The 20,716-nt window shown below is 30.2% G+C and overlaps 1 protein-coding gene across 1 annotated transcript; it reads left to right on the top strand.

The window, feature by feature from the left end:
• On the top strand, positions 5,912-19,856 carry LOC18599411 (S-antigen protein). Its single transcript, XM_018121015.1, has 18 exons — positions 5,912-5,983; positions 6,258-6,370; positions 6,534-6,645; positions 7,535-7,609; positions 7,779-8,020; positions 8,304-8,418; positions 8,580-8,654; positions 8,856-9,241; positions 15,919-16,018; positions 16,223-16,344; positions 16,430-16,544; positions 17,741-17,818; positions 17,987-18,252; positions 18,491-18,584; positions 18,719-18,793; positions 18,960-19,273; positions 19,574-19,674; positions 19,792-19,856. The coding sequence occupies exons 1-18, from the start codon at positions 5,912-5,914 to the stop codon at positions 19,854-19,856; spliced, it is 2,520 nt and encodes an 839-aa protein (XP_017976504.1).

The following is a 20,716-nucleotide window of genomic DNA, read 5'->3' as shown; positions in this document are numbered from 1 at the left end:
TGTCACTTTTTTCTTCATTTCCCTACAATTCGTACTTGTCAAACCACACATCTCAAAAGTTTTGTTGATGATGGTTATACTAATTGAAAAATGTCAATGAAGTTGTTTGCATACCAAAAATTTGAAAGTTCATAACCAATTATACATAAAGCATCTATCTAGTCTTGTCTAAAAAAAATAATGAAACTAATTTTCTTTACAGATTACTTATCAAATAGTAGAAATCACTATACAAATGTTAGGCTAATTATATCTTTCAAAAAAAAAATGTTAGGCTAATTATGAATACCTCTCATTCCTTTATTTCTAGATTCAAATATATATATATTCAAAGGTGAGATATATTTATAAAGAGGCAATGAAGATTCACCTCATAAAACAAATACTAAACAGACGAAAATAAACATAGCCCACCAGTGAATGGCCAGGATCGGAACAAACAGACATCAGAAAAATGTGAAACAAAAACTGGCCAAAGAACAACAGAAAAACATCCCCCACCAAAATTGAGAAAGAGCAGAGCACAAAGCAGCCAGTCAGAGGTCCCCTAAAGCAACCAGCCAAAAGTCAAATCCTTCAGAACAGAGCACAAAACAACAAGCTTGAAGTGAAGATGCAGCACAATTATCAGAGAGCTCATCAGAGCAAAATCAGACAAAGAACTTGAGTAGCAAAGGGGAAGAAGAAAACAAAAACGCAGAAGCACAAAGAAGGCAAACCCAAAAGAAGAAGAATAGAAAGATAAAACATGATAGGGATTTCATAGACAACAAGCACAAAGGGAACTAGAAAAATCAGAATGGCGCCATGAGAAACAAGAAAAACGAAAACTCAACAGAAAACAAACATTAGCAGAACACTCAGAGATTAAGAGAGCATTATAAGATGATGGTCACGCCTCACATCATCTTTGGCAAGGTAGTCTGCTAAAGAGTTAAATTTGAGATTTAAAAGACTCAATCGGAAGGATGATATGCACCAAGTGCCACTATGCTTCGTTAGGAGAAGAGGTCCATTTAATTGCATCCATGGAATCGGATTCAATAATCAGATCAAAAGAATTAATTAACCCATAAGGAGGCAACAACAAGGAGAAAAGCTTCTTTAACAGCTAACAATTCCACCATGTTAGCATCCCTCATCCGTCAAATTTGGAGAACTACAACATGACCATGTACGCACAAATTTCTCTTCAAAATTTCTTAACTTAAAAATTATAAGACAAATATTAAATATTTGATGATGTGAGTGATAATCTTTGGAAATTCCTTTGATTAATTTCTTCGCTTCGTCTTCAAGAGCCCCGAACTCGGACTTAGTCTTAATCATGAACTTCGCTTGATCTTGGCTTTAAGGGTCTTTTACGACTTTGCTTGATGACTTGATCACGAACTTATCTTGATGACTTGATCTTGATCACGAATTCAAGGGTCTTTACCACTTAATCTTGATCACGAACACTTAACTTTGCTTGATGACTTGATCACGAACTTATCTTGATGACTTGATCTTGATCACGAACTTCGTTGTTGATGCTTTGATCTTGATTACGAACTTCGTTGCTGCTCAATCTGAATCATGAACTTCGCTGCTGCTTAATCTTCACTTCAAAAATCTTTTACTCTTCTTGATCTCTGAAATGCTCTCAATCTTTGAATGCCTCCCAATCTTCGAATGCTTCCAAATGAATGAAAATGGCTTGAAGGAGCCCCTATTTATAATGCTAGGTGGGAAACTTTGATGAGAATGTAGTCTTTTTCAATTATCTCTAAATTATTTTAATTTATTTAGAGATAAATTATTATGACTCATTAAAAGTCTTTTGATTGGCCGGACTTTAATTCCTTGAATTTTGATTGGCCAAAGTTAGGTGTTATCTCTAAATTATCTTAATTTATTTAGAGATAAATTAAATAATTTAATTTGATTTTTATCTCTAAATTAATATAATTATTAGACATAAATTAATGACCAATAATTAAATTTTGATTGATCAAAAGTATGAATATTTTCTCTAAATTACATTGATTTATTTAGAGACAAATTGGATGCCCAACAACTAAGTTTTGATTGGTCCAATTTAAATATTATCTTCAAATTATCTCAAGGGATAAATATATGACACATAAGTGAATTGGTTCAACTATGTGTCTTTAAAACAATCCAACCAATAAATTAATTAATTAGTTATTTTATAATTAATTACTTGGTCATGACATCATCAAGTTCATGTGGCAGCACGTAATTGGCTCATAATTTTTCTCATTCTACAGACCCTACCATTGAAGTCCCTCAAAACTTTACCGATACCCCAAGACTTAGACAGATTATAGAGTAGCTTCTTCATTAATTGAGCATTTGGGAAATGTTTCCTTAATGCTTTCAATCTTACAACAGTGTTTGTAAACCTATTGTAAATTTAGTTTATCGATTCTCCATCTTTCATCCTAAACAAGGGTAAGTAAGCTTATTTTGGACTCTTCAACTTGGTTAGTTCCCTCATGAAGGGTTTCTAAGGTGTCCCAAACTTCCGTTGCATTCTCACACATTAATATCCTATTGAATTCGTCAGCACCTAAAGCATAATAAAGGGTGCTGATGGCTTTGGCATTAAGTTATACTAACTTTTTGTCTCTCTCATTCCATTCCCTCATAGACTTGACTACTAGCCTTCCTTTGACACTCTTAGTTGGCATATGGAGACCTTCTAAGACAATATTCCATACATCAATGTCATGTGCTTGAATGAACATTTCTATCATTTTCTTCCAACAGATATAGTTTTCACTAGAAAAGAGAGGAAGTCTTACCAAAGATGGACCTTCACCTAGTGGAGTTGTCGTAGGTTGCAAAGCCATGATTTTTAGCTTTATAGGATCTTTCCCAAGGTGATTAAATCTATAAGCTTGAGACTAAAGCTCTGATACCAATTATTAGATTTGTAAGCTCAATATAAAGATATTCAACAGGGGGTAAATTGAATATTTAAAAAATTTTCTAAGTTTAAAACTTAAGAAGCTTTACTTTTTGAAAAATCGTTTTGATTGAGAACTATCACAAGTAAAGAAAATCTTTTAAAGAAATTAAAATTTGAAAATAACAAGTATAGTTAGAAGGAAGAAAAGCATGAGACGATTATTTTATAGAGTTTCGACCTCTTTGCTTACGTTCTTTTTCTTAGTTTGCTAAAAAATTTAGAATCCATTGTGTCTTTTAAAGATCAGGTGCAACCTTTACACTAGTCTTTTCAAAGGCTAAGACTCAACTCCTCTACCTTTTCTATAGTTAAGGTATAACCAAACAACAATACTTTTTGGAGGTTAAGGTAGAACTTTTTAATTCAATACAAGAGTGAAAATATGAAAGCTTTAATGCCTTTAGAAGGCTAATAGTTTTAGTGAGCACAAAAGGTTTACAAAGTATATCACAAAGGAATGAAGAAAGTCAAAGCTCAATGATTGATACAATGAAAAGATATAAAAGTGAAAGAGAGAATTTGATGATTTTGAGGATGATTCTGGTTCTCTGCTCGAAGGAATGTTTTTCAGTGCCTTCTCATTATGTCAAACGTAGTTGAAAACTTGTATTTATAGTATGGAAGTCCTTAGGGTCCGTTTGAATTAATTTGTATGAAATATAGCCGTTATTTGTGTCTTTCTTGCGCTTTCTATCTTGAGGTATCTCGATAAGTTTTGCTCGAGTTTCAATACTTTGCCTCTTGAGCTTTTTGGGTATCAAGACTTCCCACTAGGGTATCGATACTTTCAAGTTAGAATGCTTTCTGTTTGAAATATATCGATACTTTTCTTCTAGATATCAACACTTTTGAAGTTGACTTCTAATCTTTGACTCCTCATATAGCAAGTTATCGAGACATAAGGGTTAGTATCAATACATGATGCAAAATATGAATGAGGTATCGATACTTGTTTGCTAGGTATCGATACTTTTAAGACAAAATGATTTCTATAAAAAATGTATTGATACTTTCTCGCTAGGTATTGATACTTTTTAAATAGAATGGTCTCTGTTTTATTCAAAAAAAAAATAGTTTCTGTTTAAAAGGTATGGATACTTTCATGCTAGGTATCGATACTTTCAAATATAATGATTGCTATCTTAAATGCATCGATACTCATATCTTGAAAGTCTTGTTTTTGAATCATTTTGACATTTAAACTTGTCCATACTACAAATTTCATGGGGACTTAAAATACACTTGAAGAACATATTTTTGTAATTTTGATCATTTGTTTAAGTAATTTCAAAGATTAAGGTCAATTGTTAAAGCTAACAGTATAGATTAATTTCAATGTCATGTATTGTCAACATTTTCTTAATGAGCTTTTCCTACCTTTATTATCAAATTTTGTATATTTTCTTCTTCATTTTCGAATAATTTCTCTAACTTTTATTTTATTCTTTATTTATTCACGAGTCATGTGTTCATACTTTTTTAATTCTATTAGAATTTCTTTTTTCTTTTCATTTTTCCATTACAATTCATAGTTATTAATTATTTGACCTAAACAGAAGACCTACACGCTAATTTCTGGAAAGCATTAAGCCATTCCACAACATGCATTGGTTTTATATTGAACATTTAAAGTAGAGAAAAAGTATTTTTGGTTGAAGAGAAAGAAAGTTATGGAAAGGTTTTAGATATATTTAATAATATATTTTTTTACAAATTGTGAGAAGAATTTAGATATAAAAATAAAAAAAAATAAGCTGAACTTAATTTTATTGGATAAAATTGTGCCTAAATTTTACAAGTTGGTATTTATTGGACCACTAAAGACATTAAAAATAAACATTATAATAATTGATCTGTTGCTACTTTTAATTTGCTATCTTGTTACCAACCATTTCAAATTATTGGCTTGTTCAAATTGATATTCATCAATCCAGAATGTTTTGTAAAACCTTCCAAAATTGAGAGCCGTGTGTGGATCAGTTTAAATTTAATAAAAGGAAAAAAAATCCATCCAGCATGCATTCGGCTATTTAAGGTTATGTCAAAATCATGATTAGGTTTTTACCATAATTGAGTCATTCTTAATATATTTATATAGATTAAAAAGAAACAACCCCATCAATCTTTTTTAGATTAAAGGGTGGTATCGTCGTCTTTGTCTCTTAAAAGGTCATCTTTGTCTCTTGAAAGGTTAGTAAGAAAAGTGATTTTGCAAAAAAAAAAAAGTTTTATATTTGACAACTATGTTTAGATTTATTGTAATGTTAGTTTACATGCAGAATGAATGGAAAATCTATGATTATGTATAGCTTATTATATTGTCATAACATAGTTTAGATACTCAAGAAAAATCTCTTTCACTGGTAATTTTACACTTTTCATACACTTTGATTGCTCAATACAAAGGTAGATTTATTGGAGGATAAAGTTAGCCATAATTATTTTATATATGTCAATCGCAGACATGGTGAGACTACAGAAGCAAAATTCTGTTGCCGGTTTGTAGAATAATTTTCTTTCATGATTTAGATATAGTTTTTGTAGCTTTCTAAGAACAAGAGGCCAAAATCTTTACAGGAGGTAAAGTCCAACTTTTATTATGTATTTCATGATTATTTTCTTAGTTTTCTTTCGTTGTTATAAATTTCTACAGCACATATATATTCTTTTCATTTCCCTTTCGTATTCTTCATACAGGATTGAAGGTGGATTAACCCAATTCGTGAAGTCGCCTAAGCATACAAGAAAAGTGGTAAGATTTTTTCAATTACAATTACAAAACTCACAATCACACATTTCATACATATCTTTATTTGTATATTGAAAATATTTCTAATAATTATGTTACTGGCAAATTTTTTTTCTAATAATTACTTGTCCATTTTAATTACCTTTGATGATTATAGGAACTTTAAGTCTGTTTCATATTTCATTATGTCAACCGAAGATGATACTGCAGCTGCAGCATTAGTTGAGGAGGCATTAACCGAAGATGCTGATTCGCAGGTAGTGCCTAATTTCATAAGCCCATAACCAACTGAATTTAAAGGTTGATAAGATCTATATCTAATTTAATAATATTTAAATCCATAAAAGATTAATTTAAGGTAATCCTTAAATTTACGTTCAAGAAATGTTTTACCAACATTCATACTTTATTGTATATTTGTATAAGTTATGGATGAATGCATATAAAAATGGGATCCATGCATGTGTGTGCATAGAAAAACTTCTTTCCTTTTTATATCTAACAACTAAAGTATACTTAATGTTGTGACAGGCAAAGAAGCCGCCCCGTCGTGAAAGCTCTCAATCACTCAGTCATGAGCAAGACATTAATGTCAATGATCATACTTCAACAGAAAGTGTTTTTCATGCTGAACATATGTTTCTGTATGCCATATTTGCTTAAGTATCCTAATTAAATAATTAGGCATATATACAGCAACAATCACTTCTCCTACACTTTCAACAATAATTCTTAGTTCTCTTTTCCTTGATATATATGATGCATGAATCAAAATATTTCTTTGTTTCTTTCTTGTTAATTAATTAGGCCTCCATCAACGGAAACACCAAATCAAGGTAGTACATTAAGTAGTGGTCACTCAATTGGAAATTTGAACAACTCTCTTGAAGCTTCTAATGACTACCTTCTTCCACAAGAGGTTTATTTTCCATCCTTCTCCAAACATTTGCAAATGACAATCTATATATGGATTTTTTGAAGTTTTAGAAAAGGTACAGGAAATAATTATATATGATACCAACACTTTCCTTCCTTTCCATTATTCCTTTGTATAGACACAACAAGAAAACTGGATCAGTGGATCCTCTTTGGCTTACACCGACTGGATTAATTGGGAGCCCTCTCCTCATGTAGCTACTGAATTGGGGTATTAAAATCTTTACCTTTCTTTTTTTTTTTAATTTTATAAACTCTTATGAGTGAATTATAATTTACTTTTATCTACCGCACTGAATAATTTATATATTTTTCAAGTAATAGCACATGTAACTGCTAATGTATACCACTCTCTTACTTTCTCTCCATATATATATATATAATCATCGAAAGTTTCTCAAAATTATCCATTCTCATCTATTTTCTAATGAGTTTATAATTACAAATAGAAATTTCAAATACAATTCAAATTACTCATTTTCCATTCTCATTATGATTGTTATGTTATAACTTTACTGTATATATATTTTTCATTAGATTTTTAAGTTTGAGATAATTTAAATTTAAATATAGTAATTTTCTTTTCCTATTAAAGGTCACAAAGATTCGGATTCCAAGCATTATTGAATCAAGTTATAGCATCAAAAAACTCTCATTTGTATGGTGACACTCCTTCTCAACCTCAACCAGCAAAGATGCCAATCCACCAAGTACGTATATACGACAGAATATGCATCTTTAGTAATTAATATTTCCTTTTCTTCGTTTGTTTTTCTTAAAAGAAAAATACTAGCATGGTGATCCAAGAAATGTTTATTACCGTCCATATTATATATTTTTAAAACTTTATATTTATGAAAAATTTTTAATAGGGAGTTGGGTCTTGCACTAAAGGAGAATCAGTTCCTATTCAATTTGATAGCATTGTTCCTACTAACCCTGATAAGGTATTTAATTTGTTTCTTTGATTTTATTTCATTCTTTCTGTGATACCAAAACATTTTACCCAGTATTACTCTTGTATCTAGTTATCTAGTTGTTCTTTTGGGTAGTTATTTGCACATCATCTTTATCCTCCACTTGAATAGCATCCAAATTTTTTAATATGTTATATAGAGGAAAGCGACTTGGCAAGATAGCACTCCACCACCCCCAAAGCTTCCTTTCATCAATTTGATGACGCTAGGACAAGGCAATCAAGGTCGAAACAGTCTGACCAATCAAGACCCAAACACTCCTGGCAATGAAGGCTTAAAAAGTCCTGAGAATCGAGGCTTAACCACTTTTGGCAATCAAGACCTGAACACTCTTGGCAACCAAGGCCAAAACAATAGTGTTCCTCTTGCTTCTGGTTCAAGGTATTATGTTATCTATAAACTAGTCATTTTATCATTACATTCTTATCTTGAACTTGGTATATAGAATTTATGCTGATTAATTATTTAATGATGTCCAATGTTACATTTATATATATATATATATGTAGGAATATAATATATATATATATATTTATGTATTTATATATGTATCTAAGTATGATAATACACATATATACATATAAATACAGAGACAATACATATTAAACACTTGTGTTTGAGATAATTTAAATTTAAATATAGTAATTTTCTTCTCCTTTTAAAGGTCTCAAGGATATGGATTCCAAGCATCTTTGAATCAAGTTATGACATCAAATTATTCTCATTTGAATGATGACACTCCTCATCAATTTCAACGAGCAAAGTTGCCAATCCGACGTGTATGTATAACAAAATATGCATAGTATTATTTAAATAGCATTTCTTTTTCTTCTTTCTTTTTTTTTATAAGTAAAATACTAGCATGGTGATTCAAAAAATATTTATTACTGATCATAAATTTTTTTAAAAAAGTTTAATATTTATTTAAATTTTTTAATAGGGAGTTAGGTCCAACACTGAAGGAGTATCAAGTCCTATTCAATTTGATGGTATTGTTCCTAACAACCCTAACAAGGTATCCAATTTGTTTCTTTGATTTTATTTTGTTCTTTCTGAATACCAAATCTCTTACCCAGAATTACTCTTGTTTTTAATTTTTATTTCTTTTAAAAATTACTATTGATTCTAGTTATCGGACAGTTCTTTTGGCTAGTTATTTGCACATCATCTTTAACCCCTACTTAAATAGCATCCAAATTGTTCAATATTGTTGTAGAGGAAAATGACTTGGCGAGATAGCACTCCACCACCCCCAAAGCTTCGTTTCATCAATTGGATGTTACCAAGGCAAGGCAATCAAGGCAAAAACAGTCTTGGCAATCAAGACCAAAACAGTCCTGGTAATCAAGACCCAAACACACTTGATAATCCAAGCCCTAAGAGTCCTGAGACTCAAAGCCCAAAGAGTCCTGGCAGTGAAAGCCCAAAGAGTTTTGAGAATCAAGGCCAAAACATTCCCGTCAATCAAGACCCAAAGACTCCTGAAAATCAAGGCCTAAACACTCTCGGCAATCAAGACCAAAAGAGTCCTGGAAATCAAGATCGAAACACTCCTGGCAATGTAGGCCCAAACAATAGTGTTCCTACTACTTCTGGTTCAAGGTATTATGTTACCTATAAACTAGTCATTTTATCATAACATTCTTATCATGAACTTGGTATCTAGAATTCATGCAGATTAATTGTCTAATGTGTCCGATGTTATATATAATTATATGTGAATGTGTTTGTGTTTGTGTTTGTTTGTCTATATATATAAATATATATAAATATGTTAACACACAAATACATACATCTAGATACACAAATATTACATGTCAAAAATACTTAAATTTGAATTAACATAACATGATTCTAAGTTATATTTAAATACTTTTTCTTTCATGGTATCACTTTAAAAAAGAAAAATTGATGAACATTTTATTCATAGATCCAAAGCTATCCTGAACTCAGTGTATGATCCATCATATGAAGCTATGGGATTACCCATCGATCCCCATTTAAGATGTTTCCTTTTAAGAAATGAAAATGGTACGTTTCATTTGCTTAACATTGTAGTTTTTGGTCTCATATTTGTTGTTTGCTATTGAAATTAATGCAGTGCATAATATAAATGTGGATTGCATTTTTTCTTGATCTTCATGGCAGCAGAAAACAAAGATAGTGATAAGAAGGATGATGGTGGATCAAAAACCATGGCACCCAAAACTTAATTTCTAGCTATTATGGTCACAATTCTCTCGACTTTCAGATATTATCAAATATCCAAAACAAATCTTATATGAAGGTTGAAACTTCAAAACTTGTTTGGAACTATATTGTTTCTTTGGAGCAACTTTGAATTTGTTTAGAACTACATTCGTGAGTTGTTTGTTTAATTTGTTTGAAGTATGGTAAAACTTTTATGTTTATTTTGGTGGTTATTTTTGTTTTTTTATTTATTTATTGGGCTTGCTTATAGCTCGTGATAAACGAGTCTTGACAAAAATTTCCATCATTTTGATTTATTAATGCAATCAGCTCCAATTAATTTATAATAGAGATGGTAAATGTTGTTGTATATGAGGTTTTGATGGAATTCAAAAAATTGATAAAATTGACTTTAAGACGAGCCTTTTAATAGATGCTATCTTTGAAATTTATTTCGCCCTCATCACTTGGTATGTAAAGAGGAATTATGCAAATAACCCTAGAAATATAATAAAGCCAACATTTAATTTCGTCTTGCAATTTACGAGAGTAGACCACTAAATACACTTAAGGATTTGCAAAGTTGTTAAACTTTAGATTCTACTTTCTACAACAAGGAGATTATAAGGAATTTGGATTCTGTTGATAGATGATAGGAACTCGAGTATTTATGTTAATATTAGAACATAACACTTCTCTTGATCATAGTTTTTCTGTTGTTGTCTTATTTGTTTTTAATGTGCCAAAATGGTTGGTAACAAGTCTTTTATATAAGCTTGCAAGTGTCCTTTCTCAAGGATACAACCTTTTCATTAAGGCATCTCTTTGTTTTAAAGATACCTCTGTATTTTGCAAGACACGATCTTTGGATAAATGTATTATTTCAATAATTACTTTATGAAAGGACAACCATTCATCCTATAAGACATAAGCTTCGAGTTACAATATGAAAAGATAACTTTTCATATCCAAACTTTTGAGTTGTAGTGTTTTTCCAACTGTCTTATAACCTTTAGATTTAAAAATGTTTTTTCAACATGTTACTTTACTAAGGGACATAACTAATCACATGAAAATCTTACCTACAATCTAATAGTCACACTATGTGACATAACTTTTTATTTTAAAAATACACCAACAATCCACCACTGTTTTCAAAATTTTCAAATACCAACAGGTTTGCTAATCTTATGCATAAATATGATTGGTTCTAGTTTAAATTGAGTGGTTGACCAAGTATTAAACCATCAATTCTTCATTTGACTAGTTGGGCCATTAAATACAAGCAAGCTTCCTTGCTCACTTTGTATTTAGTTTTGCCAACATGTTTTTATGGCCTTGTGTTTTGCATCCATTCATGAGTGCTGTCAAAATCAAACCTTTAGCTCCTAAAAGTAGTCACACTTCCACTCACAAAGGTAGGCTTTATTGGAAGTACCATGTAATTATAATACTTCAACATATGTGTTATGAGTCCATTAAGAACTTTTGTTCAACCTTACCTTACACATTATAGGAACCAAGCACTATACACCTTGGAATGGAAAATATAAATTAGTGCTTGCAATCATCCAAGTGGTAGAATGGTTAATACCCAAGACTTCTAGGTCGACCACAAGCATCGAGGTGAGCTCCCATCATCAGAGATTTAGTTAATAGGCTTGAGACTCATCCCTTTTGAAGTTTTTATTACCAAATCTTTTTTTGGACATTTGGTAAACGAATCTACTAAATTTTCACAAAACTTCACAAAACTTCACATAACTTATAGTGACTATACCATTACTAATTCTTTGTCTTACAATGCTATATCGAAGTTCATTATATTAACTCTTTTCATTGTAAGCTTGATTATATGCCTTTGACACCATTGGTTCATTGTCACAATGTATTGACATTGGTGCCATTGGTTTAGGCTACAATGAATTTTCATAAAATAAATCTCTCAATCATTCCGTTTATTGGATGGCAAATGCTAAAGCTATGACTTCAACTGTCATGATGAAGTCCGCTTAACAAGATTGTTTCCTCGAACCCCAAGAGATGCTACCCTCATCAATTGTAAAAATTCAACCAATCATAAAAGTATGATCCATTCTATTTGAGTTCCAACTAGCATCTGTATACCCTTATAAAATCAAGAGAAAACCTGAATAACAAATATCATAATTCATTGTACTCTTTAAGTACCTTAAAATTTTATGAACAACATACTAATGTTCTTTACTTGGATTACTTGTAAGCAACTTAGCATTCTAATTGCAAATGCAATATGCAGCTTTGTACACAGTATTGTATACATTAGACATCCAATCAACCTTTCCATATTCATTTTGTGTTATTGGCTTTTCTTTGTTAGGTACTAACCTTAAATTAGAATCATAAAGCGTAAACATTGGCGTATAATTTGACTTATTATACTTCATTACAATCTTTTGAATGTAATAAAATTGAGACAATGTTAGGCCATTATTGTCTCTCATTATTCTTATACTAAGAATAACATTTGTCACACCCATATCTCTTATGTCAAAATTCTTTGATAATAACTTTTTGTGTCTTCCACTTATTTCAAATTGGTACCAAAGATTAACATATCATCCACATATAGACAAATGATAACACCTTCACTATTAGGGAACTTACTATAGATACATTTGTCAAATTGATTAATCTTATAGCCATTAGCTAGCACAACCTCATCAAACTTTGATGTTATTGTTTTTAGATGCTTGTTCTAATTCATACGAAGACTTTACAAGCTTACACGCATCTTCTTCTTTCTCAATTGACACCATTGTACCTTGATATACAATTGGAATGTCAAATTAATACATCAAGATATATGTTTATGCAAGCACCATTGTACCTTTATTACACAATAGAAATGCCATGTCAAAGATATTGAATATCTATTTTGCACTATTATGCCTTCGATGATAAAATAAAAATCCACCATATACCAAGATATTAAATTTACATATTGACACCATTATACCTCATGTATAATAGGATTGCCAAATGTCCACTTATCACTTAGACTTTGATGGTATTTATATATTGATATCATTATACCTTAATGTATAATAAGAATGCCACATACTCATACATTGTGTCTTCCATCATATGGACCTTCATCGACTCAAGATGGTTTACTTTAAAATCCTTATCCTTCTCATCTTGTTTGTGACTTCATCTTGGTTGCAACAATCTTTTTTTTTTTGAAGATGATATCCAACATTCTTGAGAGACATGTTCTCTTTCTTATACTTTAGAATTTTCTTAGTGTTTCTCCATGATGGGAGAAGTATGTCAATTATAGAAGACACAACAATAATCTCATCCATATCAAGATCATATATGAATATAACAAAATCTTTCTTTCCAACCAATATACGTTTTCTATGCATATCAAATACAATATCATACAAATCAAATAAGGAAAGAAAACTTATCTTATAATCCGATGAGTAACCATTTTGTCACTTTCCTTGCTACCATCAAATTGGTCTAATTTTTGTCAACGAATAAAGTTTCTTCCTTTAAAACAGTCTAGCTTGACATTGTTATATCTCTTTTAGGGGAGCCATTGAATTCCAACACCACAAAACACAAGGCTTAAAATTGTTGGTGCATATAGCGTTTAGATGAAATTCAAGAAATCGACAAAATTGACTTCAATGCGAGCCTTTCAATAGATGCTATCTTTGAGACTTATTTCACCCTTACAACTCAGTGTGCAAAGGGAAACTAAGCGAGTAGCCTTAAAGATACAACAAAGCCAATGTCTAACTTCATCTTACACTTTACGAGAGTAGATTGTTAGATACACCCAAGAGTTTGCAAAGTTGTATTTGATACTCTAAGAGTCTACTTTTTATAGCAAGGAGATTATAAGGAAATTGGATTCCTTTTGTAGATGATTGGAGTTCGAGTGTTTATGTTAATTTTTAGAACATAACACTTCTCTAATCTTGATTTTTCTGCTCTTATTTTCCTTATTTTTGGCATGTCAAAATGGTTGGCAACAAGTCCTTTATATAAGCTTGCAAGTGTCTTTTCTCAAGGATATAACCCTTTCATCAAGGCATTTCTTTGTCTTAAAAAGACCTCTATATTTTGCAAGACATAATCTTTGGATAAAAATATTGTTTCAATAATTACTGTATGAAAGGATAACTATTCATTCCATAAAATATATTCTTTGAGTTATAATATAAAAAGATAACTTTTCATATCCAAATTTTTTAGCTGTAATGTTTTTCCAGTTGTTTCATAACTTTTGGATTTATAGGTGTTTTTCCAACATGTCATTTTACTAAGAAATATAACTGTTTACATGAAAAAACCACCTGCAATCCAATAGTCACACTATATCACACTATGTAACATAACCTTTTATTTTGAAAATACATCAATAGTGAATTCAAAAGAAAAAAAATGATGACATTATTACGTTGTTGCTGATTTTTTTAAAAAAAAAAAAAAAACGTTTGTCATTAATGGTTTAATGACATATTTTTTACTTAACAGAAAGAAAGTTATGAAAAGTTCTTAGTAATAAGTAATAATATATNTTTTTATAAAAAAAAAAAAACGATTTGTCATTAATGGTTTAATGACATATTTTTTACTTAACAGAAAGAAAGTTATGAAAAGTTCTTAGTAATAAGTAATATATATATAATAATATATATCTTTGTTAAAGAAATTATGAGAAGGATATGAAATACATTTTTTTTAGATAAAATTGTGCTTAAATTTTACAAATTGGCATTTATTGGACCACTAAAACATTAAAAATAAACATTATAATTATTAATCTGTTGCTACCTGTAATTTGCTATCTTGCTACCAACCATTTCAAATTATTGGCTTGTTCAAATTCATATTTATCGTTTTAGGATATTTTGTAAAACTTTCCAAAATTTAGAGCTATGTGTGGATCAGTTTGAATATAATAAAAGGAAAGAAAATCTATCTAGCATTCATTTGGCTATTTAAAGTTATTGTAAAATCATGATTAAGTTTTTACCATAATTGAGCGATCTTACTATATTTATATAGATTAAAAAGAAACAACCCCATCAATCTTTTATAGATTAAAAGGTGGTAGCTTCTTCTTTCTCTGTGAAAAGGTTAGTATGAAGAATGATTTTACAAAATATATATATATATATTTTTTATAGTTACGTTTAGATTTATGATTGCTTTAATGTTAGTTTACATACAGAATGAATGAGAAATCTGTAATTATGTATAGATTTATTATTGTCATAACATAGTATAGATAAGAAAAATCTCTTTCACTTGTAACTCTACAGTTTTCATACTAATGCAACCACTTTACTATGATTACTCAGTGCTTACTTAATACAATTAATGGTGTAAAAATACACAGGTAGATTTATTAGAGCACAAAGTTAGCTTTAATTATCTTATATATATGTCAATCGTAGACATGGTGAGACTAAAGTAGCAAAATTCTGTTGCCAGTTTATAGAATAAATTTCTTTCATGATTTAGATGTTGTTTTTGTAGCGTTCTCCCATTTCATGCCTTAACCTCCTTTCTAAGAACAAGAGGTCATTATCTTTATAGGAGATAAAGTCTAACTTTTATTATGTATTTCATGATTGATTTCTTAGTCTTTTTCATTGTTATATATTCTTTTCATTTCCCTTTTGTGTACATCATACAGGTGTATTAACTCAATTCGTGAAGTTGCCTAAGCATACAAGAAAGGTGGTAAGATTCTTTCAATTACAATTGCCAAACACACAATCACACATTTCCTACATATCTTTATATGTATTTTGCTTAATTACAATTCCCCAACTTAATTATTTTGCTTCTACTCTGTGACAATCATAGAGTCCACTACCAAATCTTGAGGTATATAGGTAGCTTTTATTGAAATTAACATCTAGATTTTTATATTGTATTTCCCAATGTCGACATACTTATTTTTTAATAGATGATTTTCAGATTTAAACTGATTTCGTGAGTTGTTAATTTATTGTAAATGAAGCATATTATTAAAATCAATATAATTACTTGTTCATTTGAACTACCTCTGATGATTATAGGAACTTTAAGTCTATTTCATATTTCATTATGTCAACCGAAGATAATATTGCAGCGGCAGCATCTGCTGAAGAGGCAGTAAAACTAAAGGCTGATTCGCAGGTAATGCCTTCATAAGCCCATAACCAACTGAAATTTAAAGGTTGATAAGATTTATATCTAATTTAACAATATTTAAATCCATAAAGATTAATTTAAGAATATAATGAAACTTAGTACCCTTAAATTTACGTTCAAGAAATGTTTTATCAACATTCATACTTTATTGTGTATTTGTATAAGTTATGGATGAATACATAATATCAGGAGGATATGGAAGGAAAAGCTGACAAAGCAGGAGCAGACGAAAGCAACAAATCTGGAGTAAATCAACCAGATGGTAACCAACATCTTAATCAATCCCCAGCATCTATATATATGGCTGAAAGGTGCATACTCTTTATCTTGGATAATTAAAAACCTTTTTATTTCCCCCACTTTTTAAGTAAGCTAAACTTTGTGATATAATGCCAGAAACGAAGAGATTTTTGGAACAAGTCCTGCAACAAGCCCTAGAATCCATTCACTACTCACTTCTCCTCCTTTGCAACAAGCAGGAACTTTGCCTTCTATTTACAACTCAATTAAGGTATTACAATACTTATAACTTGGATTTTATGTTTATTTATGTCATTGACACGTGCATATTTCATAATTTCGTTAATTTACTAATCTTTTTAATTATAACTTAATGCATATGTGACAATATTTTTAAATACGTTTGTGATATGTTCAAATTTTTATTATTGCAATATTAAAAAAAATTCTTTTCTTTTATTATCTTTTTTTGAAAAGTAGGGGCACAACAGGAGGAAATAAGTATAGGAAATGATAATCTATATGTGGATTTTGAAGTTTTAGAAATAGGTATAGGAAATAATTATAAATGACACTAACACTTTCCTTCCTTTCTATTATTCATTTGTATAGACACAGCAAGGAAATTGGATGAGTGGATCCTCTTTGGCCAGCACAAACTGGATTAATTGCCAGCCTTCTTCTCAGATAACTAAACCTGAACCTGCTACCGCATTGGGGTATTAAAATCTTTACCTTTTTTTTTGTTTAATTTTATAAACTTTATCAATGAATCATATTTTATTTTTATATACGAAGCTGAATAATGGATATCTTTTTCATGTAATAGCACATTTAACTGTTAATGTATAATGTGTGTGCAATTGAGTACTCTTTTATCTTTTTTTTTTTTAAAAAAATACTAAATTATATCTTGGAGTTGGATCCTCCAACCTTTTTGTTTTGTTCTTTGTTAGAACCACCATTCTCTTATTTTCTCTCCATATATATATTTTATTCGAAACTTTCTCAAAATTATCCATTTTCTGTAGGATTGTTTTTTATTTTCTAATGAGATTGTAGTTACAAATAAAAATTTCAATTACAATCAAAACCATTTAGATTGTTATATCTTAACTTTACTGTATATATTTTTCATTAGCTTTTTAAGTTTGAGGTAATTTAAATTTAAATATATTAATTTTCTTTTCCATTTAAAGGTCACAAGGATTCGGATTCCAAGTATTGTTGAATCAAGCTATCGCATCAAATAATTCTCATTTGTATGATGACATTCCTCGACAATTTCAACAAGCAAAGTTACCAATCCGACATGTATGTATGACAAAATATGCATCTTTGGTGATTAGCATTTCTTTTCTTCTTTGTTTTTCTTAAAAGAAAAATACTAGCATCTAGGTGATTCAAGAAATATCTATTACTGTCCATATATTTTTTAAAAACTTTATATTTATGATTTATTTTCAGCACGGAGTTGGGTCTAGCACTAAAGGAAAATCAAGTCCTATTCAATTTGATGGCATTGTTCCTAGCAATCCTGATAAGGTATTTAATTTGTTTCTTTGATTTTATTTTGTTCTTTCTGAAATACCAAAACTTTTATCCAGTATTACTCTTTGTTCTAGTTATCTGACAATCCTTTTGGGTAGTTAATTGCACATCATTTTTAACCCCCTCTTCAATAGCATCCAAATTATTTAATATTTGATGCAGAGGAAAATGACTTGGCAAGATAGCACTCCATCACCCCCAAAGCTTCCTCTCATCAATTTGATGTTACTAGGACAAGGCAATCAAAGTCAAATCAATCCTGACAATCAAGGTCCAAAAACTCCTGGGAATCAAGGTCGAGTCACTTCTGGCAATCAAGGTTCAAACACTCTTGACAATCAAGGCGTAAAGAATCTTGAGAATCAAAGCCGAAACACTCCCAGCAATCAATGCCGAAGCAATAGTGATCCAACTACTTTTGGTTCAAGGTATTTGCTTTCTATAAACCAGTCATTTTATCATAATATTCTCATTCTGAACTTGATATTTAGAATTCATGCAGATTAATTATCTGATATGTCTAATGTTTCATATATATATATATATATATATATATATGTATATGTATGCATGCGTATTAATAAATACATGTATATACATATAATACATGTTAAACACCTATATTTTAGATAATTTAAATATATTAATTATCTTTTCATGTTAAAGGTCTCAAGGACTTGGATTCCAGACATTTTTGAATCAACTTATGCCATTAAATGGCACTCCTCAACTTCAACCAGCAAAGTTACCAATTCGACGTGTATGTATGACATAATATGTATTTTTAGCGATTAGCACCTATTAAAAGAAAATACTAGCATGGCGATTCAAGAAATATCTTTTGCTGTCCATATATTTTTTAAAAACTTTATATTTATGTAAATCTTTTAATAGGAAGTTGGGTCTAGCACTAAAGGAATATCAAGTCCTATTCAATTTGATGGCATTGTTCCTACCAACCCTAATAAGGTATTTAATTTGTTTCTTTGATTTTATTTTGTTCTTTCTGAGTACCAAATCTCTTACCTAGTATTAGTCTTGATTCTTGCTATCTGACGGTTCTTTTGGGTAGTTATTTGCACATCATCTTTAACCTCCACTTGAATAACATCCAAATTGTTTAATATTGCTGTAGAGGAAAATGACTAGGCAGGATAGCACTCCCCCACCCCCAAAGATTCCTTTCATCAATTGGATGTTACCCGGACAAGGCAATCAAGACGAAAATAGTTCTGGCAATCAAAGCCAAAACACTCATGGTAATCAAGGTCCAAAGAGTCTTGGGAATCAAGAGTCAAACACTTTTGACAATCAAGGCTCAAAGAGTCCTAGAAATCAAGGCTCAAACACTCTTGGCAATCAAGGTCAAAAGAGTCTTGATAATGAAGGCCGAAACACTCCTAACAATGAAGGCCAAAACAAAAGTGTTCCTACTGCTTCTGGTTCAAGGTATTATATTATCTATAAAGTAGTCATTTTATCATAAATATTCTTATCCTGAACTTGGCATCTGGAATTCATGCAGATTAATTATCTAATGATATATGTGTGTGTGTGTTTGTTTATCTACATATGTATGTATGTACCTATAAGTATGTTAGTACACATATATACACATAGATATACAGACAATACATGTTAAACACCTGTATGTAAATTAACATAACATAATTTTGAATAATATTTGGATACTTTTTCTTTCATAGTATCTTCTTTATAAAAAAAAGTTGGTGAACATTCTATTCATAGGTCCAAAGCTATCCCGAACAAAGTGTATGATCCATCATATGAAGCTATGGGATTACCGGTCGACCCCCATTTAAGAATGTTCCTTGCAAGATGTGAAAGTGGTATGTTTCATTTGCTTAAGATTCTAGCTTTTGGTCTCATAATTGTTATTTGCCGTTGAAATTGATGCAGTGTGATAATATAAATGTGGATTGCATTTTTCTTGATCTTCATGGCAGCAGAAAACAAAGATAGTGATAAGAAGGATGATGGTGGATCCAAGACCATGGCTCGCAAAACTTAATTTCTAGCAATTATGGTCACTATTCTCTTGACTATTGGAACTTATCCAATAGTCGAATATCTAAAACAAATTTTATAAGAAGTTAGAAACTTCAAAACTTGTTTGGAACTAAATTGTTTCTTTGAAGCAACTTTTAATTTATTTAGAATTACATTTGTGAGTTGCTTGTTTAATTTATTAGAAACATGATTTGGTGGTTATTTTATTTTATTTTGTTTTTTTAATATATTTATTGGGCTTGCTTATTGTTCATGAAAACCGATTCATTGACAAATATATCCATAGTTTTGATCTATTAATGGCGATTAGCTCACATTAATTTACAATGGAGATGGTAAAGTCAAAAGAAAAAACCAGTTGATAGCATTTTTATGTTGTTACTGATAAATGGATTAATCATTAATGACATGTTGCCATATGGTGGTTATAGTTTTTAACCTTTGGTTAGGCAGAAGACTTTCCCAGCCTCAATGGCTAGCAAGTAGACTGATCACACTTCAATGAAGACCCCTTTAAATAGTTTCCAACCCCTGCTACCTTAGCACTCAACAAACCCCTAAATTAATAAAGTAATTTACCTTGTTAAAAAAAATTCAATATGTAAGTCATGACAAAAAATTTAAAAGATTAGTAATCATGACAATTGAAATATATAGGGCTAGAAGGTCATGATTTAATCCAGTAAAATTTGTTAGAGAGACATGGAAGTCTAGTTTTCAGTTACATATTCACGGGCATTAAATCTATGACATTACTCTAAATTAATTACATATTATACTAGTGGCATATAAAAATTAAAATTAAGAAAATGCTTCCTGCAAATTCTTCTACAACTTATATTTCCCCTATTTGAACAACTT

Source organism: Theobroma cacao, chromosome 5 (assembly GCF_000208745.1).
Source record: "Theobroma cacao cultivar B97-61/B2 chromosome 5, Criollo_cocoa_genome_V2, whole genome shotgun sequence".
Lineage (NCBI taxonomy): Eukaryota > Viridiplantae > Streptophyta > Magnoliopsida > Malvales > Malvaceae > Theobroma > Theobroma cacao.
This window is presented reverse-complemented; position numbering and strand designations above follow the sequence as displayed.

What these genes read in the sequence shown, in the direction of transcription:
- LOC18599411 (XM_018121015.1), top strand. Translation starts at nt 5,912, where the DNA reads ATGTCAACCGAAGATGATACTGCAGCTGCAGCATTAGTTGAGGAGGCA. An exon ending in CCGAAGATGCTGATTCGCAG is followed by an intron (nt 5,984 to 6,257) that starts GTAGTGCCTAAT and finishes ATGTTGTGACAG; the next exon opens with GCAAAGAAGCCGCCCCGTCG. An exon ending in CATGCTGAACATATGTTTCT is followed by an intron (nt 6,371 to 6,533) that starts GTATGCCATATT and finishes TTAATTAATTAG; the next exon opens with GCCTCCATCAACGGAAACAC.